The 12391-nt window shown below is 38.6% G+C and overlaps 1 protein-coding gene across 3 annotated transcripts; it reads right to left on the bottom strand.

Moving 5' to 3' along the window:
• Positions 1–5916, bottom strand: LOC146525441 (uncharacterized). 3 transcript variants are annotated; one of them, XM_085164394.1, is made up of 5 exons: positions 5701–5897; positions 1534–2578; positions 1279–1425; positions 583–684; positions 1–397 (listed from the first exon to the last, which is right to left on the bottom strand). In XM_085164394.1, the coding sequence occupies exons 2-5, from the start codon at positions 2566–2568 to the stop codon at positions 92–94; spliced, it is 1590 nt and encodes a 529-aa protein (XP_085020520.1). In that variant the 5' UTR covers positions 2569–2578; positions 5701–5897; the 3' UTR covers positions 1–91. The 3 variants fall into 3 exon arrangements, with proteins under 3 accessions (XP_085020520.1, XP_085020507.1, XP_085020514.1); XM_085164381.1 differs by having other exon boundaries at positions 1279–2578; positions 5701–5916; XM_085164388.1 differs by lacking the exon at positions 5701–5897 and having other exon boundaries at positions 1279–2812.
• Between the last annotated feature and the right edge of the window lie 6475 nt (positions 5917–12391).

Genomic DNA, 12391 nt, shown 5'->3' with positions numbered 1-12391 from the left:
CTTGAAAACTGAAAAAATAGCTGCATCTAACAAAGACAAACCAAAGGTTTTCAGTGAGCTTACTTCCCTTTCATTCTTTCAGAGTCCTCGTTTAAGCCAACAACTTGTTCTTGAGGCTGTTCACTTTTGGTGAGAGCTTAGCACAATCCAGTTCAAGGAAAAGTTTCTGGAATACTTCCAAGGTGTATTTTAGTTCTTTGGGATAGGCAAGATCGACTGCATATGTCAATCCAACCAGCATTGCGCATGCTCTTGGAAAATTACCCAGAGCAGGCATAACTCTCACACCCTCCAGCACAATGCCAATGTCATCCTCCTCAGATCCAACAGCCTTGATTTTGTAGATTTTCATCCTCTGTTCAGAAAGATCTTGTGACACACCATCCTCATCAGCATCCTGAAACAACAAACACGTGGGTTTTCTGACTGTAGTTGCACACGTGAAATATTTCCTGGACACATCCTGTAGCTGAATGACAAATAAAACATGATAATGCCTCAAATTATTTGACACTTGACAAACACATACACAAACACATATAAATAACAAAAACACAATAATGTTTCTACTTCAACACTTACACTGTACTCTTTGATCAGTTGATCAATGGACTCCCCAAGGTACACCATCAAGCACTGAATAACCAGATTTCTGGTTATGTTATTGCTAGGATTGCTTGGTGACTGAAAATGAGCAAGAATTCCAAAAATTACCATCAGATAAGTGACCATTTATTAAGACAAAACTGTGAGAATTGACAGTATTAAAAAAAAACTGTTAAATATCAAATTATCATCACATGGAACATTATGTGCGATAATTAGCTGATGTTAATGCACATGCCTGGGTGCTGACAGTGAACACAAAGGTATTGTCAACATTGTATAGGTAAAGACAATTCCAAGTTGTATGCTTCAACAAGTTGTATGCTTGTAAGCTTCAATCTTTAAATGTGTAGTTTTAGTAAATTACATTAATTAAGTCATTTAGTTTTTTATCTAATTTAGTTTATGTTTGTCAGAAAGGGACAGCAATACCTGTACTTGTGGGGTTTTGTTTTGTTTTTTTACTAAGAAGAGACATGTATTTAAAATACAATTAAAACATGAAACCCATAATTGTGTTGTTAATTATATCAGTGATGTCCTGACGTCCCCTTGCACTGACAAAAACATGCAAACAAGTTAGTGAAGCTATGCACCATGCAAATGACTCTTGAAATTTGACAAAAAAATTCTTTAAATAAAATTCCAAGCTGAAATGTCTGTGGAAAATACCTTGGCTATGATAGCCTGCAACTTCAATCCCATGGCTCCCCCCTTGGAATGGAAAAGGGCCAACAGTTTGGGAGTGTACTCATCCAGCATGGACATGAATTTGGGTTCAAGGTGTACCAGGGTGATCCTGTAGAACTCATCCTGCAGCTGAATGACAAATAAAACACGATAAAGCCTCAAATTATTTGAAGTTTGAAAGATTACATTAAAAAAAAAAAAAAAAAAAAGCCTACCCAAAATGAATTTGGAACTCACATGAGATGCCTCAAACAAAGCTGGCCATCTGGCTTTGATGTCTTCAATGCTGGGGGACAGGTTGACAATTTCATGTCGTCTATGTGCAAATGTTTTAGCCATTTTTTCTTTTATCACTTTGTTGTTGTCTCTTTTCTTGACTTCAGTAAGCAACTGAATTCTCTCTTCTTCTTGACTGTCCTCATCTTCACCTGCTGGATATAGTGGAAGGTAATTTACCTCTGCTTTCCGAGGCTTTTTCACTTTATTTGCAGACTTCTGGTCACCTGGACTCTTGTGTTTCATGGCATTGCATGTCAACTCAGGAACACCAAACCCTCTAAGTTTTGTACGATAATTGGCCATCTTGTATTTGATGCTTTGTTGCCAACCATAATAACCTGAGAAAGAGCCAGGTTCCTTGAGACAAGGGTATTTTGTCACAAGTGCCTCAGCAACATAACTAACCTGTGCACTTGAAGGATAGGCCGTAAATGTAAATATAGTTTCAGCCAACTTCTCAAGAATATCAGTCTTTACTTTGGAGGTGGGCAGAAGATTTCCATTCTTTTTATACTCCTCAGAGGCTCTTTCCAGGTACATCTCAGTTTCATATGCAAACTGTGGAATGGGAAACTGTTTCGGCCAGGGCTCACAACGTTCTGTGGTCTTCTGCCTTTTGAAAATAATGGTGTCCTGAGAAGAAGTAGTTGCAGCAGAGTCTGCATTGGATACAACTGACTCAGCATATGAGGAGTCATAGTCAGACAGTTGGCCAGAGGGGCTGCCAAAACTGTCATCAACCGGAGTCAAGCTTAGCATGACCGGGGTGATGCCAACAACCTTCACAGTGTCTTTGTCTTTTATCTGGTCAGCTCTGTGAAGAGTGAAGTAGTCCTGAAATTCTGGGTCAAAATACTGAAGACTGAAGTCATTTGAAATCCCAAAAGTATCCTTCACAACACTCTGCAGCTCCTCCAATGTTGGTGGGATCCCTGATGGAAGAACCAACTTCTCGATTCGGTCGTCAATAATTACACGAAGCTTTGCCTCCATCTTGTTCAACCTAGAATAAAATGTAAATGGGCAGAGTTAAATTTCCCTTCAATTAAATAAAATTAGTTATTACTTTTCATTTATACAATAGTTGAGATATAAAACTATAAAACTAAAAGCACACTTCAACACACCAAATGTTGCAAATAACAAATACTTGGGAGATGTACATGTTATCAAGTTCTTGTTGTTGTCGTTTTGTTTTTTGGTTTTTTTACATATTATTCACAGCAGATGTAACGTTTCAGGGTTACCAAGCATTTTCTTCCCACATTGTAAGAAGCCAAGGGCCACATGTCACCAAGTTTCTGCTGCTCCAAAAGACTGATCTTGCCAGTGTCCTCCAGTTGAAAAGATCTCAGATGCTCTACATACCATGCAGCAAGTAACTTCACAATGAAATATACACAATTGTCCAAAACGACTATCTGTATTATCTCAGCAAAGTCTGGTAGTCCACATGTTGAACCATTAGACAGGATCATCCCAGCAGTGTATCTTGTTCCACTGTAGGTGACAGTGGTGGCAAGCTGCACACAAGTCAGAGATGGTGATCTTGCTCTTAAATCTGCCTGTATGTCTGGATGCAGCACATCTACAGGCATTCTGGATATTTTTGTGACAAGCAGGGCAGGTTTCACCTCTTTTGATTGCATGTGGTATGCCATCATCATTTGATGCCTTGTAGAAAGGGTCAGCAACACATTTTTGAAATTGTTAGTGTGTCTCACAACTTGCTTGAAGAATCTGTGTTTCGCCTCAAAGCGCATTGTCCATACTCCAACCAATGGCCCATATTTTTCTATTAAAGCAGGGTAGTGCTCCAAAAAATGGTGTTTTGGTGTGAGCCTTTGATCAGGAAAAACTTCCAAATATCTGACACGATGTTCAGATATTTTAAATTCAAGGTAGGCAATACTTTGTGTTGTGTGAACAGGGGCAACCACTAACTCAACAATGTCCTTCAAAGTCAGAAGAAGTTGCCAAACAAGATCATCTTCAGGTACACGTAAACCAACAAGGAGAGGCAACAAACATATTAGGGCCCAATTTTCATGAGCATTTCCTCCTATAGTTTTGCGACCAGCAAAATTTGAAGGGATTGCTTGTGGACTGTTCAATTTGTCTGAGCCCTTATATGGAAAACATGTGATTATATTATTCAGTTCAGTCAAACTGAAGTAGTGCTTCTTCAAAAAAACTTGAAAACACAATGCTAACTCTCGTGGCACTATTCCCTCAAAAAGGTCATGAAGGACATCTGGTGGGTATCCAGACACAAAGTGAAAATTATTAAGTTGATCAGTTAATGGACATGACCGCTTTAAGCCAAAATGAGGCACTAAATTTGGATTTTCTTTGACAGCTTGTACGTGTAAAACATAGTCATCCTTTTTTCGAAGTGGGAAGACCCCAGACCGTACTTCATATGTCTGGTACTCTGAAGAATGTCCAAGGCAGAATCTACAAACATATGGCCCGTTAAAACTTTCAACAAGTCCACTAATTGCATGAGCACCAAGGTTATCAGCTACAACACAGTGTAGGGCGCCTTTAATATTTCTCCCTAAACATGAAATAAAAACCCCCTCCTGTTCAAGAGTGACAAGATCTTTCAAAAGTGGATCCAATACTACTTTGTATTCAAACTGTTTCACATCAACAGATTTGCAAAGTAAAGCTAGTTGTATTGATGTTAAGGCAGACTGTAATCTCAATGGCAAATTGGCCAAAACCCAATAAACTGCAGTTATTTTATGTTTTTTTCGAGAGGTTACTAATGGGTTACAGACCTCAAATTCATCAACATAAATTATTATAGAGAGTCTTGTTTCTTCTACAGCATAAAAGTCATTGTCCTTAAAACACGTACCATCAAAAATGGACTCAAAATGCCCAGTGCTACTTGAGCACCTCGAAAAGGCTTCCACTGCAATATCTTTGTTCTTCAGTACTTCTTGCAAAGTCTTTAGAACTGGTACATATTGAAAGCTCTTTTTTTGTTGAGCATCAAGAATATACTCAATAGGATCCACAAACTGGAAATGCTCCTTAAAATACTTATTTCTCTTAAAAGCTGAACCAAGTGGCCTGCCTGCTCCAAGAGCTCTGCTAATGGGATGAGAGCTGCACAACTGTTCAGCCAAGTCCTTTATGATAGTGTGGTCAACTGTGCATTTGTTAGATTTCAGTGCTGAATCAATTATATTTTTAACCGCCTCCACAGATGCTGAAGAAGAAATATAGAAGAGATCTTCAACCAAAGCATTAATGCACCTCACTGAAACATTATAAGTGCTTTCTAACTTGAGTAGAAGTAAGCCAAGTCCTTGAAGAACAGTACAAGATGCACTTTCTGGATCAACATCACTAGAGCATTCATCACTGTTGAGTTCAGGGACATCAGAATGGTCAGTGTTCTGACTAGGATGACTTTCCAAGACTTCTTTCTTAAAATCAGTTAAGGAACAACATGTATGTCTCCTGCCTTTGTGCTTTAGAAATGTATTGTATATATTTGTGCGAAAGTCACATCCATTAAAAACGCAAAATACAGTTTCGTGTCTCTTCAAGTGATTTCCTATATGCTGAAAATAGTCCTTCTGAGTAGAGCAAAAAGCAGTGCAAGCCAAACACTTAAATGCAGTGATCACTCCAGGCCTTGGACTCTCTTCAGCGGCATGGTATCTGGACAAATGTGTGCGAAGGGCTCCTTGTGTTTTAAATGTGCAAGGACAACTGCCATACAGACATGGCTGGTGCTGTCCACGACCAAATGTTGCGTGTTGTAATCTGTAATGACGTAGTAGATTCCCCTTTGTAGTAGAAAAAGATTTGCATATCTTACACTGCCATCCCATTTGCCAGGTCCTAAAGTGATGGAAAAATATATATCTAAGAATCTAAATAGTTTTTCATGACAAATGTAAGAGCATGGGTATCTATACACATTTGATGTTGAGATTATAGAGAAGAAGAAAAAAATCCTACAAATAATAAGCAATTATTTTCTACTTATTATTTTTACAAAAACAAATAAGTTAGATTAAGTGGGGTCAACTTGGTAATTTTCTGCCGCTTCAATTTCAAAACCATTAGTTTAATTTAATATAACATGTTATCACAACTTACTTTATAATGCACAGTCTACATGCTGATCAGGTGAATTTAAGTTGAGGGATCTTCCATTACCTGAAAGGAAAGCAACATTATCATTAATAGCAGTCTCCAAAATAAAAAAATTTACACAAACACACGCAGATTGTTAAAGACATGTTTAAATTAATGCGAAAATTTTAAAGGTCAGGTTCCTATTTAACACAAGGAAACTCTTTATTAGATTAAAAAGGGGATAGGCCCTGGTTTCTGTAGCAATTTGGTGACAGATCACAACATGAAATATCTCCCCCCCCCCCCCCCCTACAATCTATATATAAGTCTAGATATCACAGATTTGTTAAACAGTAATAGGTAAAGTAATAAAATCTCTGACTAAAGATGTTTAAGATAATTCTTCCCCCTTTTTTCAAAATTGCAAATGTGATATGCAGTCATTCCAATAGATTAACACATTTCAAAACATATAAGGATGTTTACTGTTATTTTCTAATAATGATTCTACAAATTTTCTGGTGAGATATTTACTCTTAACAGTAAATATAAATTCACTGACACTGACTTAACGCCTCTAAACGAACACAAAACATTAGAGCACTTAAAAGTTGATTTTGTGACCCAGAAAGAGTAATATTTCAAACTCCGCCACTCTGGTCGTGTCCAAATTCATGGGCTGCATCCTCCTGAGGACCCGGCCTTCGCGGTCTACGTGGGCCGGGTCCTCATAAGGTCGGGTAGGCTGGAAGTAAACGGTGTTGTGCCAAAAAGTGATTGTCTGCCAAAAAGTGATTTCCGGTATTTGCCAAAAACTGATTGCTCGTATTTAAACTGCTATAAGTAACTTGTTGGGCTATAATATGTGAAACATATGTTAAATGCATCCCTCATGGATGACATAAAGTCATATTGAGCCACAAACAATATTCGTGTAACAAGGTAGAAGCCGCAATCAGTTTTTGGCAGTGACTTTTATATAACCTTTATTTATGCAGTTAAAAAAAATCTCATTAACATTAAAAATGTCTTTTGTAAGAGTAAGTTGGCCAAGAGAACAGCAGAAATGGCAGCAAATATGACAATAGTTCTGTAAAAATATTTTAAACAAGGATAAAGGACCGGATTGGTTATAATGTAAGTACAATAACACAGAGCTGTAAAGATACTTGAAAAACAGATAATTTTTTAATTCTATGAATAACCCCTTTGTAAACGCTGTTCATCGAAGTCTATTTACCAACATACACAAAGATATTACACATAAAAAAAATACACGGAAACATTGGAAATCGGTTTTTGGCAGGCAATCACTTTTTGGCACAACAACAACGGCTAGGGAAATTGAACGGTCTAGCCTTCTGATTAGCGTCACCGCTGTCTAGGTGGAGTTTAATAAACTCGGCCGTCTGCTCCTTGCTATCTAAAATATAACAGGACACTGGCGTAAATTCTCGACCGTCTCACAATTTTGTTTAATCGGTTTTCTTTTTGACGTTTATTCAGCTGTGTGAAAATCCCGGAGGATTAATAAAGTTTTATTTTATCTAATCTAATAACTTTAATCTCAGCCAAACCGATTTACTCACAAACAAATAAAACACTGAAAAAAGCCCAACAATAACATTTTTAGGTTGTCTAAGTGACTTATATATTACGTTTAACCTGAGTAGCGAAACTCCGCGGTGATCTGAAAATGATGTGCCGGGTGTTGTGCCGTTCTCAGCGGCTTCAGTGACGCTCGAGCTCCCGGCTTGCTATCGAGCTGGTGGGTAGCAGATGCTCCGAAAACGTCGAAGCACTTTTGCAAATATGCAAAATAAATACTTATTTAAAATTTAAATACTTATTTTCCACCCTGATTTACGAATAAATTCTTTACAAATCCTACCATGTGAATTCATGGATTTTTTTTTCACATTCTGTCTCTCACAGTTGAAGTGTACCTCTGGTGCAAATTACTGACCTCTGTCATCATTTTAAGTGGGGAAACTTGCACAATCGGTGGCTGACTAAATACTTTTTTGCCCCACTGTATATATTGTGTATTGTGTCTTAATGAAGTGTTCCCTGGTGTTTCCTAGTTGCAGTGTGTGTTACTATCAGTAAGTTTGGTAGTTCATGAAATAGAAGAGCTTCTGTTCCTGTAATATTGAATGTTGTTTTAAAAGGTGTCCAAAACAGAAAATAAAGTATTTCAAAAGACAAGGAGTATATCACAATGAATATATAATTTGAATTTATACAATTTAATTAATTCCAGTGTTAGCAGTTAAATGTTATGTATTTAGTACCAAATCACAACAGCAGTCGCCTAATGACACTTTATGTTACTGGGTAAAAACACAACAATAATACAAAGAAAACCCCAACAATTTAATTACCCCGTATGAGCTAACAATTAGGATTGTTAGCTATTATGGAAAAACTCCATTTGAAGAGGTAGAAACATCTGGCAGAAACAAGCTCAAGGAGAGACAGCCATCTACTGTGACTGGCTGAGGTTGATGAAAAGGAGACAGGACAACATATACACTGTGCAAGAGAGCAAGAGATACATACTAACTAATGATTAAATGCAGAGAAATGTATAAACACAGAACGAGCAAAGAAGGAAATAATTCATACATCATGGGAAGCCCGCAAGAGCCTAGGCTTATTGCAGCACAAATAAGGGAAGATTCAGGGTCACCTGATCCACTATAACTGTATTATTTGTCAAAACTGAGGGTTTTAAGGCTAATCTCAAAAGCTGAGATGGGTGTTTGTCTTCTGAATTAATATTGTGAGCTGCATCCACAGAAGAGAGGCCTGAGAGATGAAGACTCTGATTCCCGTTCAACCTTAAAATTCTGTAGGAACCACAAGTACACCTAATATTCTAAAATTAAAATCTGGATTTCAAAGCAAGTCAGTGAAGACAAGCAAATATGGCTGAAATATGCTGTCTCTTTATAGTCCCTGTCATGACTTTCTCAGCAGCACTTTTGATCCATTAATATTAAACAATTATTGATGCAGCAGATTGAGATGAAACTTGGCCCAGAGGTACAGTAGGTGTCCCAGAGGAGGAATGTGTTGAAAGTTGGACCTCAACTATTCAGGATGATCTTTAATTAATTTTTCAAAATGTCATAATTCTATTGACTGTATTGCATTGAATACAAGTTTCCTGTAATTTCATAGGCGTATTACAGTGAATCTGGATGAAACTTGACCCAGAGGTACAGTAGGTGTCCCAGAGTAAGAATGTGTTGAAAGTTGGACCTCAACTATTCCGGATGATTTTTAATGAATTTTTGAATATGCGACCAGACTTTGGGCTGTCCCAAAGCAGTGTATGCGTGCATGTCTGAGTCCGCGCGCGTGAATGTGTGAATGCGTGCGCGCGTGTACTTGACTGCGGCTCACAACTGACGTTGTCTTTTGTCTTCCCCATACCACCAGACGGTTGCAGCAGATGCCTGAGCCTGGAACTTCCAGCGGTTTTCCTTTCTGCTGTCACTAAGTGCTTACTCACAAGGAATCATCTGACCTGATCTCTATATAGGGTCTTTACATTGCAACATAAAGCATCTTGAGGTGACTGTTATTGTATTTTGGTGCTATATAAAGAAAACTGAATTGAACTGAATTGACTTTGATAACTACAAATGCATAGTAGTCGAAAAAGGAGGTGTTTGCCACTGAGTGTAATGTGGCAAAACCAAACCTGAAGGAGCTCAAGAGGTAACTGGGAAAGAAAATATTGAGGATCCAGACTAAGGGTGAAACCTGCAGGCTGTGGAAATAAAGGGGTGGAGAAGGCCTCAGATGAACATTCAGATAGACTCCCCCCCCCCCCCCCCCCCCCCACAAACAAACAAACAAGCAAACAAACAAAAAACCCAAAGAACAAAACAAAAAACACTCCCTACAGCAAGCAAGCACTCTGGGAAGCAAAGGAATTAAGGAGCCAGATAGGGGTGCAAAACATTAGGCAAGGTGTTCAACGACTTAAGTAAATCAGAGTGTAGAAAAGAAAGGTTCTTGCACATTAGTGATGTGGTGGGTCATTTTCTTCACTCTTAAAATATTGGTGTTCTTTATTTACTATCCCATTAAACTCAGTGTCAGTGCTCACATGTCTGCGGGCCAATCACATATATTACAGAATTAAAACTTAGCATTTTGATTTGACATTTTATTTCTTTCACAGTAGCATCATTTCTGAGATTCCTGAGTCGTATTTAAAAATGTTCACGGTATTTGTTATTCCTTCCCTGGTACTTGGTGACTTCCTTCCTTTCACTTGTGCTTGACTTTTTTTTTTTTTGCTGCCCGACCGTTTACTATCCTAAAAAAAAAAGAAAATTGCAATTAAGAGTTGGTAAATAAAAGCAAGCCTCAGTCAGCAACACTGCACAGAAAACCTGCACAGCTGATAAATACAGAAAATCTAAACACGACCGAGGAAGTAGAGCAGATAAAAGTGTATGCCCATGTTTAACTGATGTGTAACACATACTGTGAGAATACTTTCATTATTATCGTCTGCATGTGGTAAAACCAAAGGCACCGTTGCCACTTCCTCTTGATGATGAGTGTCTTTTTTAATCCTTGGTAGGAAGCAACAATAGTTAGGTCAGCACATTAAAAAAGACAAACATTTTTCTCACACTGCTCAGCAAAATACATATTTTTAACTTTCAAAAAGACCCTATTGTAGAATTATTTCCTGCAGTTTTCATAAAGTTGCCATTTTATGCTGTATCACATAACAGGCAAGAAGGTGTGGTAAAAGAGCAGTGTGTATTTTCACTATAATATTATACACTGAATGTCTGCAAAATCATCACCACATTGTTTACTTGCTACTCTATTCCCCAAACTCTTCCCTTTTCTGGCTTCACACACATGTAAATTTGAGTGACATCCCATTCTTAATTTGTAGGGTTTCATTACAGAAATTCAATCTGCACATTTCACGAGTCACAGAAAACCTAACTGGCATACAACGACATGGGTGACTTAACAAAACCTTCAAACCGACAACACTGACTGTACCCGGATTCAGTGTTTCATCTTCAGATTCACACAGTGAGTGACAGCGCATAAAGAAACTGATACAGAAACACTCACGGCATTCCCAGTCTTTTTGAAAGTTTTTTAAATTTAATCTGGGAATGTCATGAGTGTAAGAGTTATTTTGCTGTTTGTCTGTTTTAATGTGCTGAGACCTAACTGTTGTTGCTCCCTAGCAAAGTAAAAAAAGACAAATACACTCCTCATCAAGAGGAAGTGGCAACAGTATCCGTGTTTTTACCACATGCAGATGATAATCATGAAAGTATTCTCACACGATGTTTTACAAATCAGTTAAATATGTACATACACTTTTATCTCACACCCCTACAGTTTCACCAGTAGTCAGCCTGAAAATCCAGAGCCACACCATTGTGTCTCCTTCTTTCTCCACATAGCACTCCACATAGCCACCTATCACTTTCACTCATGACTAGGTTCAGAGGCAAATGAGGAGACTCTACTCATGTAAGTCTTCTGGATCAGATGGGTTGAGTCCCTGCATCCTCAAGGCCTGTGAGCCCCAGCTTTGTGGAGTCTTTCATAAACTGTTCATGCTGAGTCTGTGTCTCCAGAGGGTCCCAGTGCTGTGGAAGACATCATATCATGCCTTGTCCCTGTACCAAAGATGCCACGTCTCAGTGGCCCCCAGGATTCCCAGTCATCACGAAGACTCTGTAAAGACTCATCCTGGACCAGCTCCGACCCATAGTCAGACCACATCAGGATCCCCTTCAGTTTGCTTATCAGCAACAGCTCAACATGGCAAAGACTAACGAATTGATTGTGGACTTTAGGAAGACCAGGAAAACCTTGTCCCCTGTTTCAATCCAAGGGGTTTATGTGGAAATTGTGGAGGACTATAAATACCTTGGAGTACACATAGACAATAAACTGGACTGGGTTAAAACCACCACTGCATATTACAGGAGGAGCCAGAGTCATCTCTATTTTCTAAGGCGGCTGAAGTCCTTTAACATCTGTTGGGCAATGCTCAGGATTTTCTATGAGTCTGTTGTGGCCAGTGCTATCCTCTATGCTGTTGCATGCTGGGGCAGCAGGTTGAGGGTCGCAGATGCCAACAGGCTAAATAAATTGATCTGCAAGGCCAGTAATGTTGGGGGGATGGACCTGGACTCCCTTAGAGTCGTGTCGGAGGGGCAGATGTTGTCCAAGATAAAGACAATGTTGGATAATACCTCCCACTCACTCCATGACATGCTGGCTAGTCACAGGAGCACGTTTAGTGAGAGACCGAGATTCCCAAAAAGCACCACTGAACAACACAGGAAATCATTCCTGCCTGTGGCCATCTCCCTGTATAACTCATCCATCTAATACATTGCAAACACTGCAATAGATACACCCTTTTTTCACACTCTCTTTTCTACTCAGTAATATTCTTGTCAATATTCTTGATATTTATTTCTAATCACCTCTGTCAGTCCTTGATATATATTATTGAGTGATTTGTATACATTGTGCTATTTCTTAACTTTGTAAATCTGTAATGTATTGTATCGTTAAATAGTTTAGTCTGTTACTGTTACTGTATTGGAGCAACTGCAACCCATATAATTTCCCTAGGGATTAATAAAGTATGCTGATTCGGATGATTCATATGATGTCGGTCCACACTTTGCAGCTA

The sequence above is a fragment of the Neolamprologus multifasciatus genome, chromosome 1, assembly GCF_963576455.1.
Source record: "Neolamprologus multifasciatus chromosome 1, fNeoMul1.2, whole genome shotgun sequence".
NCBI lineage: Eukaryota > Metazoa > Chordata > Actinopteri > Cichliformes > Cichlidae > Neolamprologus > Neolamprologus multifasciatus.
The sequence above is the reverse complement of the archived record's forward strand: the minus strand, read 5'-3'. Positions and strand labels throughout refer to the sequence as shown.